A 22,217-nucleotide genomic window follows, 5' to 3' on the forward strand; every position below is an offset into this window, starting at 1 on the left:
GAGATGGCTCAAGATTGCAACTGATAGTTTTCTTAGCCTTCTTCCTAGCCACACAAAGTTGTGGTTCCAGTCTCCTGTTCATTTGGATTGGTGCTGTCCCTTCAGTGAAAGCTGGCTTCCTAAAAACTTGTCTGTAGTGCATTCTGTGCTCCCAAAATCTCAACTTTGAAACAAACATTGGACACATATGAGGCTGCTGTGGGCAGTGCCCTTAAGATGCTTAGAAGCTGGTTTGTCTAGTTGAGAAGGTCAGCTAGGCACTACTTTAAATCTTTCCAAATGTTCTCTTTTTTCCCCAGCCTTATTGAGGTATAATTGATGAATACAACTTACATACATTTAAGTTGTACAGTGTGATTATTTGATATACATATAAATTGTGAAATGATTACCACAGTCAAATTAATTAACACATCCATTATGACAGATAAAGAAAATGTGACACACACATACAATTGATTATTATTCCTCCATAAAAAAATAAGGAAATCCTACCATTTGCAATGACATGAATGAACCTGAAGGACATGATGCTAAATTAAATAAGTGAGATACAGAATGAAAGGTACTGTGTGATATCATTTATATGTGGAGTTTAAACAAGTCAAAGTCTTTCTGAGTTTTCAACAATACTCAGACCTTTGATTTGCTGTTACCCTGAAGCGTTTTCTTACTTTGCAAATCTTTTTTTTGGAAAGACTAGGAGTAACAAAATATCTTATTTTTCAGTCCATCATATCCTAGGCCTCTGTGTTTCCTTTGCCTTGTGCCTGCAAATGAAACAGCTCATTTCTCTCTCTTCCAGCACCTTATAATGTGCAACTAAAAGAAGCCAATTAACACTTTCAACATTCTGCAAGGAAATCTCCCTAGCCAGAATCATGAGTTCAACTTACTGCAGGTGACAGAATATATAATATACAAAGTATGTATGGCTCTTTCTCCAATTTCCAGTGGCGGTTCCCTCACTGCTCAATCAGCCTCCACTAATAGGCTCTTCATGTCCTTCCAATCTCCTTCCCCTATCTGGTCCCAGGGACAACACCATATGTCTTAGGTTTTTGTTAGAGCAACACCACACTCCTGGTAGCAATTTCTGTTTTGATTAGCTTTTCCTGTGCAACAAACCACCACCAAATCTTAGTGGCATAGAGCAACAACAGTTTAGGATTTCTCATATGTCTGTGAGTGGGCTGGGTGTTCCTTCTGCCAGCTGTGCCTGGGCCCATTCACATGGCTACATGCATCTAGGGGATCAGTTGGACTGGCAGGTCCAGGGCGGCTCACTCATGTGTCAGGCAGCTGTTGCTGGCGGCCATCTGAGGTACCTCAGTTCTCCTCCAAGGACTTTTTTTTTTTTTTTTTTTAGTTGTATTTTTACTCATTGAACTACTAGGTGAAATCAGGGTAAAGTCAACTAAAGGAAAAATGGTTGTTTCATTCATTTGTACTTAAACCAGCCAAAGTAGTACAAATGTCATTATGATGCAGCAAATACAAGACCTCTGTCTACAAATATTAGTGCAACCAACAAATTAGGGGATATAGTAAAACAGAGCCAAAAAGGGTGAGGAAATCAATGAAGTATGTTACAGCTTAACTGTTTACCTCAACAGAGTTTTTAAAAAATAAGTAAAGCCTCCCAGTCCCCAAAAATAGGAATATACCTTCATCACACCAATTTGTACTTTTATTTCTTATTCTTGAGGTTTAGAATCTATCCTCCAAGTGACTTCTTATTCACGAGGATCTTAGACCAGCTTCCTTGTGTAGAGGTCTGAGAGCAGAGTTGAATTCCAATACAGCCGAAGTGGAATTTCAAGTCCTCTTGAAGGCCCAGCTTCAGATGTCACTTAAAATCACTTCTGTCATATTATTGATCAATGCAGCTCTCAATGCCAGCCCAGACTCAAGGTCTGGGGAAATGAGACCACCTCCTAAGAGAAGAGGTAATAAAATCACATTGCAAAGGATGTGCTGATCAAGATGGGAAGGATTTATGGTCATATTTGGAAATCTGCCACAGCCTGGTCCTGTAAATGTTTTTCATTTATATATTCAATTTTAAAATCTTAACATTGAGTAGTTATAAGCACCTGTAAATTGTTCATTTTCTTGTGTTGGACTATTCAATATACTTTATTCCATACCCATAAATAATAAAGTTAGTGGTAATTTTAGTAATTGTAGATATCCAATCTGGATAATATAATTCTGTTCCCAAATCAAGTCATTTGACTGTGTTTCGTAATTAATAATCATTACATTGTCACCGTATGCCTTTGCTGTTTTTTCCCCTTTGTAGTCACATCATTTGGTTGTGGGAAGAAATTCAATCTGCATTTGTCTATTTTTTCAATTTCATTCCAATATTTTATTGAGGTGTATTTGCCTGCAATGAAAATGATGAAAAATCTTTATTAGATACTACCAGGAATGATGTGATTTTAAATGTGTGATTTGATTTAAATGAACATTTGCATTTATATTTTTAGATAATTTAAATCCTTAAGACATTTATTTAAGCTATCATTATTATTAAAGAAACCTATTGGGCATAATAATAATCTGCAAAAAAAAACCCAAAAAAGTTTATCATAACCTATTGCAAGTTCCTATAAATGTATCAATGCATGGTACTATTTATTTATTTATTTTGCCAGAGATTGCAATTTCATGCTTACCTATATATAATTATGTAAACAGCATTTCTTTCTTCTTAGTATTAATTAATTTATTTGTTTTTGAGACACAGTTTTACTTTGTCGCCCAGGCTGGAGTGCAGTGGTGTGATCTCGGCTCACTGCAACCTCTGCCCTTCTTTTTTTTTTTTGAGACAGAGTCTCGCTCTGTCGCCCAGGCTGGAGTGTAGTGGTGCAATCTCGGCTCACTGCAAGCTCCGCCTCCCGGGTTCACGCCATTCTCCTCCCTCAGCCTCTCCCAGTAGCTGGGACTACAGGCGTCCGCCACCACGCCCGGCTAATTTTTTTTTGTATTTTTAGTAGAGACGGGGTTTCACCATGGTCTCGATCTCCTGACCTCGTGATCCGCCCACCTCGGCCGCCCAAAGTGCTGGGATTACAAGCGTGAGCCATGGCGCCCGGCCAACCTCTGCCTTTCAAGTGATTCTCCCGTCTTAGCCTCCCGAGTAGCTGGGATTACAGGTGCCCACCACCACGTCTGGCTAATTTTTATATTATTCATAGAGACAGGGTTTTACCATGTTGGCCAGGCTAGTCTCAAACTCTTGACCTCAAGTGATCCTCCTGCCTGGGCCTCTCAAAGTGCTGAGCCACAGCACCCAGACTCTTCCTGGTATATATATATTAAATGTGATATTAATTACAGATGGATACTTCTAGACATTTACTATTTTGCTCTTTATGATATTTTATGATTCTGATGAAAATACATTATGCATTATTATGTATGTACTGATACATGAAATGCTATATCGCTCAGAAATAAATTATTATGGAAGAATGTATTCAATATATTAAAATATACTAATTTCATTTACTGTCCAAATTTTAAACATACCATCTGTTAGGTGGATATTGTCATGTATTTTGATATTTTTGTAATTTAGTAAATCTATTTAAAAGTCAGTGGTCATAGGACCCTGTGACACAGTTTTACGTCATATATTAGTTGCTACATTTGTTGTGTATGGTAAAATTAAAAGTATATTTAACATGTTTCTAGACAATATATTATTTGTGATTGATTGCAATGGCTGCACAATAACCCAAGCCACCTTTTATTACGATCTTTGTGCTTCCAGGTGCATGTTTAAGTCACCTAAAGTAAATCACAATTGTGCAGTACCCGCAGGTGACTATTAGTATAACTCATCAGGAAGAAAACTATGAACTATTATCAGTTGTGATAGTTTCCTAATAGTCAAATGGAATCACAGTTGCTAAATTGGGCCTCATTTTTGCATTTGTCGTGTGTCATGATCTTGTCCTGAAATGGCAAAACTCTGAGAAAATATCTAAAAATGGGCAAAGAAATACAGAAATTGAATATCTGAGCCAGAACCCTTTTTTTTTTTTACTCATTTTTACAGAGGGATATTACCCTATAATATTACCCAGAGCTAGGTGTTTATGTAGCCTCAGCCGACTCCAATTCCTGAGGTCTGTAGGACCAACTGCTTTTGAAATAGAACAAGCAATGAGAGCCTCAAGGATGAAGGACCCAGAGATTTTTTAGAACTCGTTTGTGGTTGTTGCTTTTAATGTTACACAATCTGGCCTTTAGGAACCAATTACCATTTAGGTTGTAAGAGAGAAGGAGAATTTGAACGAATTCTACCCAGTAATAATCACCCACACCAAAAACTCGTCTTAAATCAGAGCCTATCACAGCTGTGCAGCACCCAAATTGTAGTGTGGCTTCCCCAGCCACACCTCTCCTCTACCCTGATGCTGCTGTCATCTCATCCATTTTACGATGCCTTTGCAATTGGTCTGAGTTCTCATAACTCTTCTGAAGCAGAAAAGCTGAAGACAGAACATTGTTAATAAAGTTGTTACTTGTTAAATACATTTAAACTGTTTTCTTAAATATAATGACATATAAAGTCATGTGTAGCTTAATGATGGAGTTATATTCTGAGAAATTTGTCTTCTAGGTGAATTCATTGTTGTGGGAACACTGTAGAGTGTACTTGTGCAAACCTAGAGGGTATAGGCTATTACACATCTAGGCTGCATGATATAGCCTATTACTCCTAGGCTACAAACTTGTACAGCATGTGACTGTACTGACTATTGTAAGCAACTGTAGCACACAGTAAGTATTTTCTGTATCTGAACATGTCTAAATATAGAAAAGGCAATGGGTTGCCCTACAATGGCAGGACATCACTAGACAACTGGAATTTTTCAGTTGTGTTTATAATCTTATGGCACTACTGTCATATATGAGGTTCATCATTGGCCAAAAAATCATTATGCAGTGCATGACTGTACTTAAGAACTTTATAGACCTAGTCATGAAGGTTCATTTTGTTCCCTGTCAACAGCATTAAAAAGAAATGTTGGCTGGGCGCGGTGGCTCACGCCTGTAATCCCAGCACTTTGGGAGGCTGAGGTGGGTGGATCACAAGGTCAGGAGATCGAGACCATCCTGGCTAACGTGGTGAAACCCCGTCTCTACTAAAAAATACAAAAAATTAGCCGGGTGTGGTGGCAGACGCCTGTAGTCCCAGCTACTTGGGAGGCTGAGGCAGGAGAATGGGGTGAACCCGGGAGGCGGAGCTTGCAGTGAGCCGAGATCACACCACTGCACTCCAGCCTGGGCGACAGAGCGAGACTCTGTCTCAAAAAAAAAAAAAAAAAAAAAAGAAAAAAGAAATGTTATTGTTCGTTAAACTTTTAACACAAGTTGATAGACATTCGTTGCATGTTTCTGTTACTTCCACAAATTGAACATTTTATGTTGTTGGTATCAGATTTAACTACCAAATCTTGGGAGTAAGGTTTTCAAGATTTACATAAAAAATGAGAGTTTGCTGAATAATTAAATTAAACAATTTTTTTCTTTTAGGAAAATAATAAGTAAAATCAGAAAAATATTTACTTAGAATTCAGCTGACTACATTTGATAATACAAAAAGTGAATTGTAGGACCTAGTAAAATCTGTTTTTGCAACCGTAGTAAAAAGGAAACACGTAAAGAATTTAACATTTAAATATATGCTGTGCTACAAAAAAAATAATTTGAGGATTCTAAAAAAGGCCATTTAGCTGAAGTCTAACTATAAACTCAGAGATTTACCATCAGATGAAATTGTTACAATACTATTATTATTTCATTAAAGGTTATAATAGTAAAAATATAACAATTTATATTAAGTAATATGTCATCAGATTATATATTTAATTTTATGACAGTATACATTAACATATTATGCCAACTTATATTAACATTTTTAAACAGTGGTATTGTGTGATGTTTATAAAAGAATGTATAATCTCAAGTTGAGTGTAAACAATTTACATATAATTTAACTGTGTCTATTTTAGATTTTGAATTGGATTTTATGCATTATAAACTTCCAAATTCCATCAAACCTACCTTGATTAGTTAAGATCATTTTGCCGCTACCTAACTTTATTTATACAACCTAAAGATTCTCAGGTCAAAAAATTTGAACTATAAATTTATAATTTTCATGAGATTAATATTTGATAGATAAATGTGGTAATTTTTATGCTACCCTTGAGTGACAGTATAATGGCGTAGTATACTACTAGATTTCTGTAGTCTACAACATGGCTCTGCTGCTGGATGACCTTGGTAGTTCGGTGTCTTGACAGTTTTGTATGTAAAATGGGCATTATAATAGTTCCTGCTCATAGATCTGTGACAAGAATTAATGGATTAATACATATATAATATTATATGTAATATATAATGATAAACGATAATTAAAATATAAAGTAATTGATTTATCTAAATGTCAGTGCCTGGTATATAGGAAGTGCTACTTATTTTTATACTGATTTTTTTTTTTATACACTTGAAAATTAAAGAGCATGTTAAAATATATTAGAGGTAATGGATTCTGTCAATTTTGCAGATAGATTCAAAATTTCTCCAAATTAAAAGGCTTTGTATTTATTTTCTTCACTCATTCATTCTTATTGGTCATACTTGTAGGCATTGGGAACCAGGTTGCTGTCCTCCTGGGCTTTACATTCTAGTAGACAAGCAAATAGTCTGGGCTGAAGCACAGATAAGGTCAGAGACAGAGATTTGAGTATCATCCCTCAAAGGGCGAGGGATTGAAATTATTTCTTGTTTATGTCCCCCACAGCATAGTGTTCACTAGTTTGTGAACAGCTGATACTCAGTATATGCTGGTGGGGTGGATAAAATTCACTTCTTCTTTTGAAGGTATTAAACTACTTCTCTGTGGCTTTCCTCTTTTTTTTTTTTTAACTTTTATTTTAGGTGCAGGGGTCACATGTGTAGGTTTGTTACATGAGTAAATTGTGTGTCGCTGAGTTTTGTGTATGAATGATCTTGTCACCTGGTTAGTCAGCATATTACCCAATAGGTAGTTTTTCAACCCACACCCCCCTCCCAGGATACAAAATCAATGTACAAAATTTGGTGGCATTTCTATACACCAACAACTTGTAATGTGAGAGCCAAATCAAGGATGCAACCCCATTTACAATAGTCACACACACTCAATAAAATACTTTGGAATACAGCTAACTAAAGAGGTGAAAGATCTCTACCAGAAGAACCATAAAACACGGCTGAAAGAGATCATAGATGATACAAACAAGTGGAAAAGCATCCCATGCTTATGGATGAGAAGAATCAATATTGTTAAAATAGCCATACTGCCCAAAGCGATCTACAGACTCAACGCTGTTCCTGTCAAACTACCAACATCATTTTTATCTCTTTATATCTCTAATTAAAGCCTACCCAAACCCTACCTCTTTTCCTTTCTATATTAGTTCCTCCTGTTACTTAACAAAGTACCACAAACCTTGAAGTTTAAAGCAAAAGTCATTTATTATCTCCAAATGTTTGCATGTCAGGAGTCCATGCAAAGCTTAGCTGCATTATCTGTTCAGGGTCTCACAAGGCTATAACTAAGGCATCAGCTGGATTTCATTCTTGTCTGAAGGCTAAACTGTGGAAGAATCCACTTTTGGGCTCTGTCACAATGTTGGCAGAATTCATTCCCTGTGACTGTTTGACAAGGGCCTGGTGTCTTACTGGCTGTTCACTGAGATTGCACTTCACTCCTGAAGGAAGCCTCTAGTTCCTTGCCATCGACCCTCTCCAAAGAAACTTCACAACCTGGCTGGTTGCTTCTTCTAGGCCAGCAGGAGAATCTCTCACTCCAGTCAGCTAAGCTGGAGTATCATACAGTAACATGATCACAAGTGTGACGTCTCATCACCTTTGTCATATCCTATTGGCTAGACACAAGTCACAGGTTCTACCCACATTCTGCCGATACAAAAATGGGGATTCCATGTGGTGGGAATTTTTGGAGGTCACTCCAGGGTGTAGTCACCACATTCCCATCTGGGTGAAGTTCCTTTAGTGCTTCATGTATACGGCTCTCTCTTATTGCATTACTGTGTAACCCTCTACTATTCATAGCCCTTGATATGAATATAGCAATGGAATGCTATATTCCATTATAAAATACCTAGAGGTGGAAATAGTCCATTTCCACCTCGAGATATTTTATAGCAGGGACCTTGTCCTATTCAGCCCTCTGTATTCTTTTGCACTTAGCATAAAATTCAGCGCTTAGTGGTCTTGGTGAATTTTTATTTTTAACAGCTTTTTTGAAGTATAAGTCATCAGTGAATTTTAAGTAAGTGGATGAAGGTAAACATAGGGCTAACATATGGCAAGTTTTAAAGCATTTGCAGATAATTTTTTAAAGGAATAGTCTATATGATTGTATAGATCGATTTTTTTTTTACTTTTCCCTTCAAGACAATAATTGGTAAAATGAATGAGAAAACGATTTCACGATTCCTTCCAGATTTGTGTAAATAGGACTTTTTCTCATTATACAACTTCATGAAATATTACATTATTTAACCAGATTTCTTTTTCTTTCTAGATGAGCAAGAGATAGTACAAAAACGAACTTTCACGAAATGGATCAACTCTCATCTGGCCAAGGTAAAGGAAACTACCCAGCATTACAGGTTTACTTAGGTTGAGCCAGTAAATCATTAAATGTCCAGTATAACAAAATGCTTCTGTCCCTGTTGTCACTGTTACGAATCAATGATAGTGTAATCTTATTCGTTGGTCTAGCTGTTGCCTAAGAGTGGAATTTGCTAACATTGCTTCTGGGAAGAAATGAACTTATAGCTAAAGTCAAGAGCAGTTACTTCATGTCAATTCTGTGAATCTTGAGAAACTATTTCATCCAATTATTTTTTCTAATACTAATGTGTGTGTCATATCAAAAGGAGAATTTGGGCTGGATTTTCGTTTGTGTGTGTTTGTTCCTATCTGGAACACGAAGAAGCTGTAAGTGATCTGTGCTGAGCAAAAGATTTTATCTAAAGAGATTATGATAGTATCTGTGCTCTCATCTCTGGTTCTTTGATTTAAAAAAGTAACCATGGTAATAGGACATGAAAAGGCTAAAATCATTCTAGTATTATCCCCTCTGTCATTCAATGATATTAGGTGACTATATGTCTATATATTATAATGTCTTTCAATATAAATACTAATATAAAATAAATCTTAATCTTGATACAGTATAATAAAATTAATCTCTTGTACTGCTGATGAAAAAATAAGCAAACCAAGAGATATCATATTCGTAAAAATAAATTCAGATAATGGGACAATTATGTCTGAATTCAGTTAGAGGATTTGCTGATAATTTTTAAAGGAGTAGTCTATATGATTATATAGTTGAATTTGTGTTGACTCTCCCTTCAAGACAATAATTGGTTAAATGAATTAGATGATAAAACAATTTTATCTTCAAATTTTTTATTCTCACTTTTGCTGAGAGTGGTGCCTGTAGTATGTAAAGCACAACCTTATAGGCAGGTTTTGATCAGGGGCTTCCCCAAAGCCATTTTGATAGCGCAGAAGCAAACAAAGCATGACAGTTGATTTTAGTCCCATTCTACAGATTCACTGCTTACTTTGTGTCTGTGCTAGCCTTTGAAGACAGGAAAAAATTAGTAAAACACTTTCCCAGGCCCTGAGAAGCTCGCAATCCAGCCATGAAAGAAGCCTAGAGCGACCTGTCTAGATACAGGATAAACCAGGGTCATCTTTCCTATGCTCTCTTCCCCACAGCCACTTGAGGAGAAGGGAATTTGGCCCAGTAGTTGCCCCACAATCTGCTCTGTAAAAAGGCAGTGGATACATAGGATTGAGGACTTTGGGGCTTATTTTTTAAAGCCTCAGTTGGTCCCACCTGGCCGCTATTTGTATTATGGAATTGTCGTCGATTGGGGAAAGGTTTTTTTTTTTTTTCAAAATGAAAAGAGTTATTATTTTTTCATAGTGCAAAGAGATTACATAATTGAAAATAATATTAATAATGAAACTTTTAGAATGTGTAAAGAAAGTAAAAGTAATCTTAAATTACATAATCCAGATACAGTCATCATTAAGATAGTGGTCAACACTTTTCTACGCACAGTTTCATATAAGTGGTTTTATAGGATATTGTTCTGGAGCCCCTATTTCACCCAACACATCAATCCATGACAATAGATAGAACTATGTAATTATTGTAGTGGTTAAATAAACTTTGTCATGTTTATCTGTGATGAGTTAGCCGTTGCCTGTTGAGGGTTATTTAGGTGGTTTTCATTGTTTCATATTATATAAAATACTACAGTGAAAGTCCTGGGCATTCATTGTTTGAACACTTGTATGATATTTTCTTCTTAGGATAAATTTCTAGAAGTGAGTAGTCAACAGCTATGCACAATTATGATTTTAATATATTCTAAGATGTTCTAAGAATCCCCATTTCCTTGCACTATTAAAACACCCTTCAAAGTTTTTAACAGTTAGAGGCTGGAACTCAACCCTGGAATAATGGCAGTGATGAGCTTGTCTCCCCTTTCATATTTGATGTTTCCTTGCACGGTAATCCAGGTATACATAGCTCTGTGCTTTGGAATGTTTTCAGATAAACTGACAATCAAACCATTTATGAGTTAAATTTACCATTTCCAAATATAGCTTTAATAATAGTTAGTGGCAGGTTTAAGAGCTGGGATGTTTAGTTGAGAAGAAAGGAGGTTGATCCTTCTCTCCTAAAGTTCTTCAATCTTGGGAGCATTGGGAGCTGTTCAGAAGATGCTTAGGCAACCAGGCAGGAGAAAGAAATAAAGGGTATTCAATTAGGAAAAGAGGAAGTCAAATTGTTCCTGTTTGCAGATGACATGATTGTATATCTAGGGATTCTTTTTAATAGGAATTTTTATTTTTGTGCTTGACTGCTTTGCTCAGTTGCAAATTAATATACTTTTGACTTTTAATTAAATAAAAAGTCTTCACTGATGACATTTTATTCTAGTGTAACAATTCTTTATAAATATTATGACAGCAATATGAAGACATAGTATGCAAATAAGATTGCAATCTGTTTTTTAAAATATGCTTTTATTATTTTTTCTTTTTTACATTTGTTAATTATTATAAGTAAAAATATGCTTTTCTTAAAAATCTTATTATAAGTAAGAAAAAACCTAAGGATTTTCTGTGTTTGTGTTTTTATTCTATTTTTACTACACAAATGTTAGATCATTAAAATTTGTGGGTATAATTATCTGTTCTTTTTTGATGTTTATTATCAAATTGAAGTCTAAATGCTTCTCCAATTATGTAAAACATTGCAAATCACAAATTGTTGATATACCATTAACAATTGGCGGGTTGTTGTTATTTCATATACCTGATAATTTCTTTCAGGGATGGGGCTCCATTGTTAGACATTGAACCTATAATTTTCTCACTTTTCAAGAAGAAACCAGTATCTTTCTATTCTGTTAGCTCTGTTAATGAAAGAAGGTGGAGTATTTTATTAAATTAGCCCAATATTGATTTTTAGTGATGGTTTTTCAAAGTCAGGTTTCTGACTCACATCTAGCTTATCAGCACTTACTGAGAAAACATGTTCCTAAATTCTTAGCACGTGCCAATTACAGTGCCTCAGCAACTTTATCTCTTATTTATTTAATCCTCACACAAGAAAATGCATTATTTTTATTATTTTGTAGATTATGAACCAGAAGCTTAGAGTTAATTAATAAGCTCATAGTCAGATAGCAAGTAAAGGACAAAAACAGATTTCAATCCTATGACTCCTAAGCATGGGCACTGTCAGTCAGCCCGGACTGCTTTAATGAAATACCATAGACCAGATGGCTTAAACAACAACCATTTGTTTCTCACACTTCTGGAGGCTGGAAGTCCAGGATCAAGTTGCCAGCAGATTCAGTTCTTTGTGAGGGCTGTCTTCCTGGGTTGCAGATGGATGGCTGCCTTCTCTCTGTGTCTTCTTCTTCCTATAAGGACACCAATAAATCTTATTGTGGGGAGCCCAACCTCATGACCTCATCTAAACCTAATTACCTCCCAAAGACCCCACCTCCAAAGGCCATTGCACTGAGGGTTAAAGTTTCAACATATAAATTTTGTGGGGAAAACAAACATTCAGTCCTTAGCAGGGACTAATCATTGTGTTATCCTCCCATGCTTCATTTGTTTATTTAGTTATTCATTCAGTAAGTACTTATTAAACGCCTGTTATGTGCTAGGGATTGTGGATACAGTGATGAACAAAGGCAGATACAGACTGTGCCATCATGGTACTGAGGAGAGCAGAGGAGACAATCACAATGAAGTGTGTGTGATGAGTTTATGACAGGACATGCAGGGTGACAAGTGAACACATGATAAGCACAGCCAGCCACACAGGTAATCCGAAGAAGGGCATCAAGAGAGTTTCAGAGGAGGAAACGTTTAAGCTGGGCCTGAGAAAGGTCCTGGGGTTGGGTAGGTAAAGGAACGAGTGCTTTCAAAAGTGGAGGGGTAGAAAGCATGGTACAGGAAAGGGAAGGAAAGCAGTTCAGAATACCTGAAAGTGTAGATTCCAGGTGTAATAGTCCATCCTCATGCTACTATAAGGACATACCTGAGACTGCGTGATTTATAAAGGAAAAAGGTCGAATTGACTCACAGTTCCACAGGGCCGAGGAGGCCTCAGGAAATTTACAATCATGGCAGAAGTGGAAGCAAACATGTCCTTCTTCACATGGTGGCAGGAAGGAGAAGTGCCGAGCAAAAGGGGAAAAGCCCCTTATAAAACCATCAGATCTCGTGAGAACTCACTCACTACCACAAGAACAGCATGAGGGAACCTCCCTCATGATTCAGTTACCTCCCACCGGGTCCCTCCCGTGAGGATTATAGGAACTACAATTCAAGATGAGATTTGGGTGGGGACACAGCCAAACCATATCACCAAGAACAGGGTGGCAACAGAGAAAACTGAGAATTGGTCAAAGGCCAGTCATTAAAATAGTTTGGACATTGCGTTATGGGCGGTGGAGGACAAGAAAGAATCTTAGGCAGGAGAATAAAATGATCATTCTGACTCTGAACATCTCTCTCTCTCTCCTGAATTAGAGCAGGAACAAGAAAGATTGAAGATGGAGAGAACTTGCAGTAAGTCAGATGAGAGGTGAGGGCAGCTTGAACTAAAGTAGTGGTGGAGAAATGGAGAAAAGTGGATAGACTGAAAAGATGTTTAGGAGTGGACTTGATAGAATTGAGTAATTAATTGGAATCTTGGAGGGGAAGGAATCAAGAATGACTTCTAGATTTCTGACTTGAGCAAATGATTAAGATTATTCACAGATATAAGGAATACAAGAGGCTTGGGGGAAAAGCTAGGAAATTCAGTTTGGAAGGAGAAATTAGTTGGTAAAGGTGAACCCATTCAGTTTGGCAGTTTGGAAGTCATTGGCCGCCATTGGGAGCGGCCATGTTATAGTAGAAACTAGACTCTAGTGAGCTGATGAGTAAATGAGAGGTAAGGATGTTAGTACACTTAATATATATTACATGTTCATGAGATAGGGTATTAGCTGGTGCAGAACATTAGATTTGGTAAAAGCTGTTTTAATAAAGGGTGGTCGTGAGCCTGTATCTGTATAGGAGGGAATGATCAAGAGCTTGTAGAGAGGGAGAGGCTGAAAAAGAAGGCAATGAATGGGATTCTGAAGGAACGAGGAGGCAGAATGAGAGAAGAAATCAAGAGCAGAGGTGGAGGGTGTAAGTTTGTTCCAGAGCAGAGGTATCTCCCCTTCTCTGAGACTAGCAGTGGGAATAGGAAAGTGGGTGTGGCTGTCCCTAACTTTGGGATAGGCAGAGAGATGAAGACAGAGGTGGCATGGACTTGAATTTGAAGGAATTCTCACCTAATGACCACAGATGTCTTAGGCCTAACAGCATAGGCCTTGCATTTTAGGCAAAGAAGTTATGTTACGATGAATATATTTAAAATTTGATGGTTAAAAATGGTTCTTTCACATTTTAAAATTTATCTTAAAAAAATTCCTATATTTTATATAAGATTCATAGAATGTTGTAGTTATTTAGTACTTCAGCCACTCAAAGGGAACAATCTTTAAAAACCCTTTGTAAAAAGTTAGATTTTTTTAATTAGACATATATTAAGAAATCTTAATATTTATATTATTTTCTATTATCAAATGCTTGCAGTTTCGTATCTTCTCTTTTTATCAAATAGAATGGAATATTATATTTTTATATAAACACCCTTGATTCAACCTTTCTGATATCTGACTGTGAGATAAATAGATTGCTTGTCACTAAGCCCTTTGAGGAAAAATAGGTCTCAAATAGCCATGTTTCAGTGTTTCTATAACTGGAGCTTCTTTTCAATATAGAATGAGCAGTCCTTTATCCTTCTGTCAGCCTTAAATTTATGAAGCCATCAACAAAAGGCACTGAACATTTTAAATACTGTCTTTGGGATGAATTCGGGCATGATATGAGCATCTTCTCACTTTTCAGGAAAACTGTAGAAAAAAACATTTATAAAACATTATTTAGATTCCCTATTAATTTCTGGGATTGCCATAACAAAGTACCACATACTGGGTGGCTTAAAATGAGAAATTTGTTATCTCAGAGTTCTGGAGGCTCGAAGGCCAGGCTCCTTCTAAGTCTCTGGGTAGCTGCATTATTTCAGTCTCTGCCTCTGTGCATGTCTGTGTCCAAATTTCCCCACTGTATGAGGACACTAGTCATATTGGATTAGGACCCATGCTAATGACCTCATTTTAACTTGATTACCTCTCTAAAGACTCTATTTCCAAATAAGGCCACATTCTGCAGCATTTTGGGGGGTTAAGATTTCAGCATATCTCTGGTGAGTAGGCACAATTCAACCTATAACAGATTCCATTAAGAGCACATTTTGTTTTAATACCAAGTTAGATGCATACAGTCTTTTAAAAGGAACATTTTGGATTTTCCATGTTTTTTCTAAAAACAAATCCATGCTAATCATGAATTTCAATGACATCTTTATAGTCATAAAATATCACCTTAGTGGTGGCTTTCATCTTCTTTAGTTGTCTTTCCACCAGCAGTACTGAAAGATAACATGGAAACATGTTCCAAATAGAATTTTACTCCCATCTGTTTCCTTGTACATATTTTGGTGAGACTATTAATGAGCTCAGACAGGAAGATAAAGAGGCAAAGAGGAAAAGCTAAATGCAATAATTCACCCTCCCAAATAATTTTTTAGTTGTTTTTCTCAGGCTACAATAAGTAGGTGAGATGATGGATATGTTAATTAGCTTGATTTAATCATTTCACAATGTATGCACATACCAAGAGATCATCTTATATAACAAATATATACAATTTTTATTTGTCAATTAAATCTTAATAAAGCCAGGGAAAAAATCAACCCACTTTAATTTGTTAACCCTGAACATTCTAATAATTAGTTATTTCCAAATATGTAATTAAAACATTACAAAGGAAAATCCCCATTTCAAAATGAGTAGCATTTATTAATTTATTTATAGAATATATTAGTTTATGGAAAACAAAGATCTAGATCTCACAAAGTTTATGCAGATTAATAAACATTTTGCTAATATTAATATTTGTTGAAGTTCCTTCTTTAGAAATATGTTATTTTATTTATTTATTCATTCATTCATTCATTTATTTTTTTGAGACAGAGTCTTGCTCTGTCGCCCAGGCTGGAGTGCAGTGGCATGGCTTGGATCACTACAACCTCCTCCTCCTGAGTTCAAGTGATTCTCCTAACTCAGCCTCCTGAGTAGCTGGGATTACAGGTGTCCACCACCATGCCCAGCTAGTTTTTGTATTTTTAGTAGAGGTAAGGTTTTACCATGTTGGCCAGGCTGGTCCCGAACTCCTGATCTCAAATAGTTCACCCACCTCAGCCTCCCAAAATGCTGGGATTACAGGCGTAAGCCACCGTGCCCAACCAGAAATATATTTTATTTATCATACATTTATTCAATAAATATTTTAAAATGCTGTTTAATAAGCTGGGGAATATTCTAGGTGCTGAAAATGTAGCAGTAACCAAAACAGGAAAAAAAAAAAACCGTCTCATTATGAAGCTTATATTCTAATGGGGGAGACGGACAGTAAAGAAGGTCAAGAAGCTCTTCTGCCGAACATAGACTGAAGAGAAGCAAGGGCAGAAGGAGGGAGATAAGTTAGAGGTTATCGAAGCCATCTGGCCAAGGTACTGGTGACTTGGACCACTAGAAGCGAAGGTGATGAGAGGCGGTTGGATACTGGAAGAATTTTGAAAAAGAAGCCAACAAGATTTGTTGATGAATCAGATATTGAGTGTGAGCATAAGAGAGGAGTCAAGGGTAACCCCAACTTGTACCAAATAAGTAACTTGGAGAATCTGCTTCTTTTATACTATATAGTAAAACAAACTTCATTACATCTGAAAATTGTGAAGAGCTGAGTTTTCCAAGCAGATTTAAAGCTGAGCTGGAGGGCAGTTATTGCCTTTGGAATATTTATTCGGAATTGAATTAAATAATCGAGGAAGTGGAAAGGATTATGCTATCTGTCACATGAAACAAAAAAGAATGGGAACGACCTTCCCACCTTTGCCAAGCAGAAGTGGAAAATGATCACAATAGTGCTGTTATAAAGGGAGTGAAAGAGAAGCAGATTACACATACAATTTTTAAATTACTACACCTTGTTTCTGAAGATATTGGAAACATTCAATTAGATTTTCTAAATAAAATGACAAAACCTATTGGACATTAATTTTATTTGACTACTGTCAGTGGTTATAATCATGATTTACTTGATCTGCTCCAAGGATACGTTGGCATTTTGATACATATACTGTGGAGGGTTCTTTGCCAACCTTTGGGGAGGTCACTTGCTCCATATCTGCTGGTTAACCTCTCTTCCTTCCCACTTCTCTATATTACTGTTGTTTAATTTGCTGCTCCTACCCAGAAGATAATCATCAGAGCATGCAAAAACTCCAGACTGGTCCTGGGATGGGAATTTTTCTCCATATACAATCTCTTAGCTTGTGAAATAATTCCTACCTGAAACTTATATAAACCAGAAGTAGTGGTTTATCTGGTTCTAGAAGTTATGAGTCGTTCTGTGCACAGAGGTTTCAAGGGTGCACAGAATGCACACAGAGAGTCAACCCTTGCCTTGAGACCTCCCTACATGCTCTGCAGAAGAAAATTTTGTGATTATCTCAGGTCATGAGTCTTCATCCTGTTCAGCAACCCTGACTGTGCTCAATAGTGTATGTGCTTCAACTGAAGTAAATACTTAACTGTGGCATGTGCTATTCTTCTAAGCATTTTCTGGTTCAGTTTTATTGGTATCACTAGGTACCTAGCAATCACAAATATTAAGCCATAGGATATGTGTTTAGTATTTTAAAGTAAAATGTTGTAGCTTTTTTTGATGATAAAATGTTTTGAGAGCTCTTTTCTCAAAAGGAAAAACCATTTACTAGAAGACTAAAAGTGATTATGGATGATGGCAAATGAGGACCCAGATGGTCCTGGTGTGAGACAGGTGATTTTATCATTTTCTTTGTGAAATACTAAATTATTAATACTGAAAATCTACTTTATAGCTGCATGATATTGGTCAATAGGGATTCTAAGATTGTAGAAGATTTGTAGAAATTTGTACCTCATACCGTGATGATATGCTAGTAATGTTTCAAAGTAGGTTTCTATTCTTTCACAAAGCAGCCACTATGGAAAACAATATGTCAGTTTTTCAAAAAATAAGATAAAAATAGAATTAACATGTAGTTCAGCAATTCCACTTCTGGGTATATATCTACAAAAATTGAAAGGGTCTTCAGGAGATATTAATACACTCATGCTCATAGTAGCATTAATCACAATAGCCAGAAAATGGAAACAATGCAGATGCCCATTGATGGATGAATGGATGCAAGATACGTGGTATATCCATACAGTGGATTACAATTCAGCCTTTAAAAAGGATGGAATTCTGGCACCTGCTACAACATGGATGAACCTTGAGGACATTATAATAAATGAAATAAGCCAGTCACAAAATGACAGATACTGTGTGATTCTACTTACAAGAGGTATCCAGAGTAGTCAAAATCATTGAAAAGAAAATAGAATGGTAGTTGCCAGGGGCCGAAGGGCAGAGGGAATGGCTAGTTGTTGTTTAATGGGTACAGAGTTTCAATTTTGCAAAATGAAAATGGTGGAGATCAGTTGCACGGCAATGTGGAAATATTTAACACTTCTGAACTGTATGCTTAAGAAGATTAACATGACACATTTTATATTATGTGTATTTTAGCACATTTAAAAATTAAAAAGTTAAACTACATTCAAAAGGGACATGTCTCAATCCCCAGTAGATGCCTGAAGCCACAGATGGTACTGAACCTGATCACTGTCCACTAGAACACATTTCTGTTCATGTCCTCTACCCACCAATGTAATGCCTTTTCCATCTTAACTCAGCACTTATGATTTACTCTGGCCGTCACTTTTGTTGAGGTGTGATAGCCAATTTTCCTTTTTCACAGTTTCACAAATAAAAGATTTATTCTTACCATGGATCTTAGCAATCTCAGATTTTTTTTTTTTCATTTTCTTATTGAGAACTTTCGTCTTTTCACTTAAAGGAAGCACTTTACAGCATCTTGTCGGCATATCCAAATTGCCAGCATCACTACGCTTGCACTTTGTGGTCATTATTAGGTAAAATAAGGATGACTTGAACACAGGCACTGTGATACCGAGGCGGTTGATCTGATAACCTAGATAACTATGAAGTGACAAGCAGGTGGGTCAGGTTGAGTAGACAGCATGAATACCCTGGGCAAAGGGATGATTCATGTCCCAGGCAGGGACAGCTTAAGATTTCATCACACGGCGGGGCGCGGTGGCTCACACCTGTAATCCCAGCACTTTGGGAGGCCGAGGCGGGCAGATCACAAAGTCAGGAGATCAAGACCATCTTGGCTAACATGGTGAAACCCCGTGTCTACTAAAAATACAAAAAAAAAAAATAGCCGGGTGTGGTGGTGGGTGCCTGTAGTCCCAGCTACTTGGGAGGCTGAGGCAGGAGAATGGCGTGAACCTGGGAGGCGGAGGTTGCAGTGAGCCGAGATTGTGCCACTGCACTGCAGACTGGGTAACAGAGCGAGACTCCGTCTCAAAAAGGAAGAAAAAAAGATTTCATCACACTATGCAGAACAGTGTGCAATTTAAAACTTAGGAGTTGTTTCTTTCTGGAATTTTTTGTTTAATATTTTCAGACTACAGTTGACCCTAGGTAATTGAAACTGCACATAAAGGGGGACTGTTTTAGTAAAAAAATACGATTAGGTTCTTCTGAAGATATGCACTTCTGTTTTACAGAACAAATTTACTTTTGGTCACTTATGTGAGTGGGAGTGGGGAGACATTGATATTTAAATTGTTATGCTCAGAATAGTGTTTACACACTAAGAAATTAGACACGTGTCAGTTGTGCCTCATTTTGTTGCAAGTAAATAAAATTAATTTTAGATGATTTAACCAAGAAGAAAGAGCTATTGAAAGGCTACTAGTTGTCTCAAAGTATGAGAAGGAAAAGCCAACTGGGCAAGACAGACTTAACTCAGCAGGCCTGCCGTGCTCAGATGCTGTGTTCCAAAGACAGGCCTGTCTGCGGTGGCTGATGCTTGTAATCCCAGCACTTTGGGAGACCGAGGCGGGCGGATCATGAGGTCAGAAGATCGAGACCACGGTGAAACCCCGTCTCTACTAAAAATACAAAAAATTAGCCGGGCTTGGTGGCGGGCGCCTGTAGTCCCAGCTACTCGGAGAGGCTGAGGCAGGAGAATGGCGTGAACCCGGGAGGCGGAGCTTGCAGTGAGCCGAGATTGCGCCACTGTACTCCAGCCTGGGCGACAGAGCGAGACTCCCTCTCAAAAAAAAAAAAAAAAAAAAAAAAGAATAGACCTTGGCTGGCTTCTGGGAGATAATCTGAGCCCTTGGAATATTCTGCCCCAATAGTGTGGTTTTCTATGCCTGAGACCTCGAGCCACACTATGTTTCTAGTAAACATCAGTTTTTGTTTGTCCTGGGGCCTTGGCCGTGCTGTGCCACCTTGATCAGATCTTTTTATGTTAACACTGTGATTTGGGTTAACTTTTCTTTGCTGGGGTTGAGGGTGTGGGAGAGAGCTGGAGCTGGGTAGCTGAGGTCAGTCACATGGATATTGCTTGTCTATGTCATAGACCCCCCAATAAAACCCTGGACACTAAGACTTGGGGGGACTTCCCTGGTTGGGAACACTTCACATGGGTTCTCACATGTCATTGCTGGGAAAAATAAGTACATCCTCATGTGACTCTACCGGGAAGGGGGACCTCAGCAGCACGACTTGATGACACTAGTCCCTAGGTCACTGCCATGGGACAATGTGACCCCAGACATCTTCTGGACCCAAGCAGGGAATATGATGGGCCCAGCTCAGGTCACTCACATAACAAGATAGGGTGTAGCACAAATGTGACCATTGGAGGACATCAAGACACAGATGTGACTTGAGCTGGCTTGTGTCCATGCCAGTATATGTTAGATATGTTAGTACATATGATGCTTCTATTATTACCTTTTTAGTCTTTCTTAAATCCACATTTAGAAGTTAATAAAGTTAGTGTTTCTAGTAGAGTAGCAGGCACTTCAGCTGATCAGTCAGTACTTTTTCAATTGATAATAAATACAAATGACATTTATGGGTTTGTGTATTATTCAGGAAAAATTAATGTTAATACCATCATTTTTATACTAAGCTTTCTGTCTAACAAGGTGACTCAAAGTATAAAATCCTGGGCTCTAATCCCAGTCACTTGGTGTCTCTGAAATTTAGATTCCTTGCTTTTAAAGAGAGGGCGGTGTTCCCATAGGTAGTGTCTGTGAATATTAAACAAGATAGCAGGTAGGAGTCCACATAATAGCATTCAGCACATTTAGATGTTTAACAATATTTTATTCATTTTTTCTTCTCTTCCTATTTTATTATCTTTCTCTTTTTATCCTTATTAAATACCCACTAAATTTGAGTAATATCTAAGTCATAGAAATACTTACTAAATATTGGAATTTATATATTGTATGTAGCCTATAGAAGGACTATTTTGTCATAATTCCCTTATGCATGAACATTTTTTATTTCATATATAATGCTTAAATGTGAGAACTTCTTGAATTTTCATTTCATACTGTATTACTCCATTTTCACACTGCTGTAAAAAATACCCGAGACTGAGTAATTTATAAAGGAAGGAGGTATAATTGACTCACAGTTCCACATGGCTGGGGAGGCCTCAGGAAACTTTTTTTTTCTTTTTTTTATTATTATTATACTTTAGGTTTTAGGGTACATGTGCACAATGTGCAGGTTTGTTACATATGTATCCATGTGCCGTGTTGGTTTGCTGCACCCATTAACTCGTCATTTAGCATTAGGTATATCTCTTAATGCTGTCCATCCCCCCTCCCCCCAACCCACAACAGTCCCTGGAGTGTGATGTTCCCCTTCCTGTGTCCATGAGTTTTCATTGTTCAATTCCCACGTATGAGTGAGAACATGCGGTGTTTGGTTTTTTGTCCTTGCGCTAGTTTACTGAGAATGATGTTTTCCAGTTTCATCCATGTCCCTACAAAGGACATGAACTCATCATTTTTTATGGCTGCATAGTATTCCATGGTGTATATGTGCCACATTTTCTTAATCCAGTCTCTCGTTGTTGGACATTTGGGTTGGTTCCAAGTCTTTGCTATTGTGAATAGTGCCGCAATAAACATACGTGTGCATGTCTTTATAGCAGCATGATTTATAGTCCTTTGGGTATATACCCAGTAATGGGATGGCTGGGTCAAATGGAATTTCTAGTTCTAGATCCCTGAGGAATCGCCACACTCACTTCCACAATGGTTGAACTAGTTTACAGTCCCACCAACAGTGTAAAAGTGTTCCTATTTCTCCACATCCTCTCCAGCACCTGTTGTTTCCTAACTTTTTAATGATTGCCATTCTAACTGGTGTGAGATGGTATCTCATTGTGGTTTTGATTTGCATTTCTCTGATGA

The 22,217-nt window shown here is 37.3% G+C and overlaps 1 protein-coding gene across 1 annotated transcript in view; it reads left to right on the plus strand.

Annotated features, from left to right (window-relative positions):
- Window positions 1-22,217, plus strand: part of LOC116463154 (nesprin-1-like) — a 532,795-nt gene that overhangs the window by 86,785 nt on the left and 423,793 nt on the right. The window contains exon 3 of the mRNA XM_058434482.1: window positions 8,621-8,682. Coding sequence (XP_058290465.1) covers window positions 8,621-8,682 — 62 coding nt within the window. The remainder of the gene's footprint in view (window positions 1-8,620; window positions 8,683-22,217) is intronic.

This window comes from Hylobates moloch, unplaced genomic scaffold (assembly GCF_009828535.3).
Source record: "Hylobates moloch isolate HMO894 unplaced genomic scaffold, HMol_V3 SCAFFOLD_28, whole genome shotgun sequence".
NCBI lineage: Eukaryota > Metazoa > Chordata > Mammalia > Primates > Hylobatidae > Hylobates > Hylobates moloch.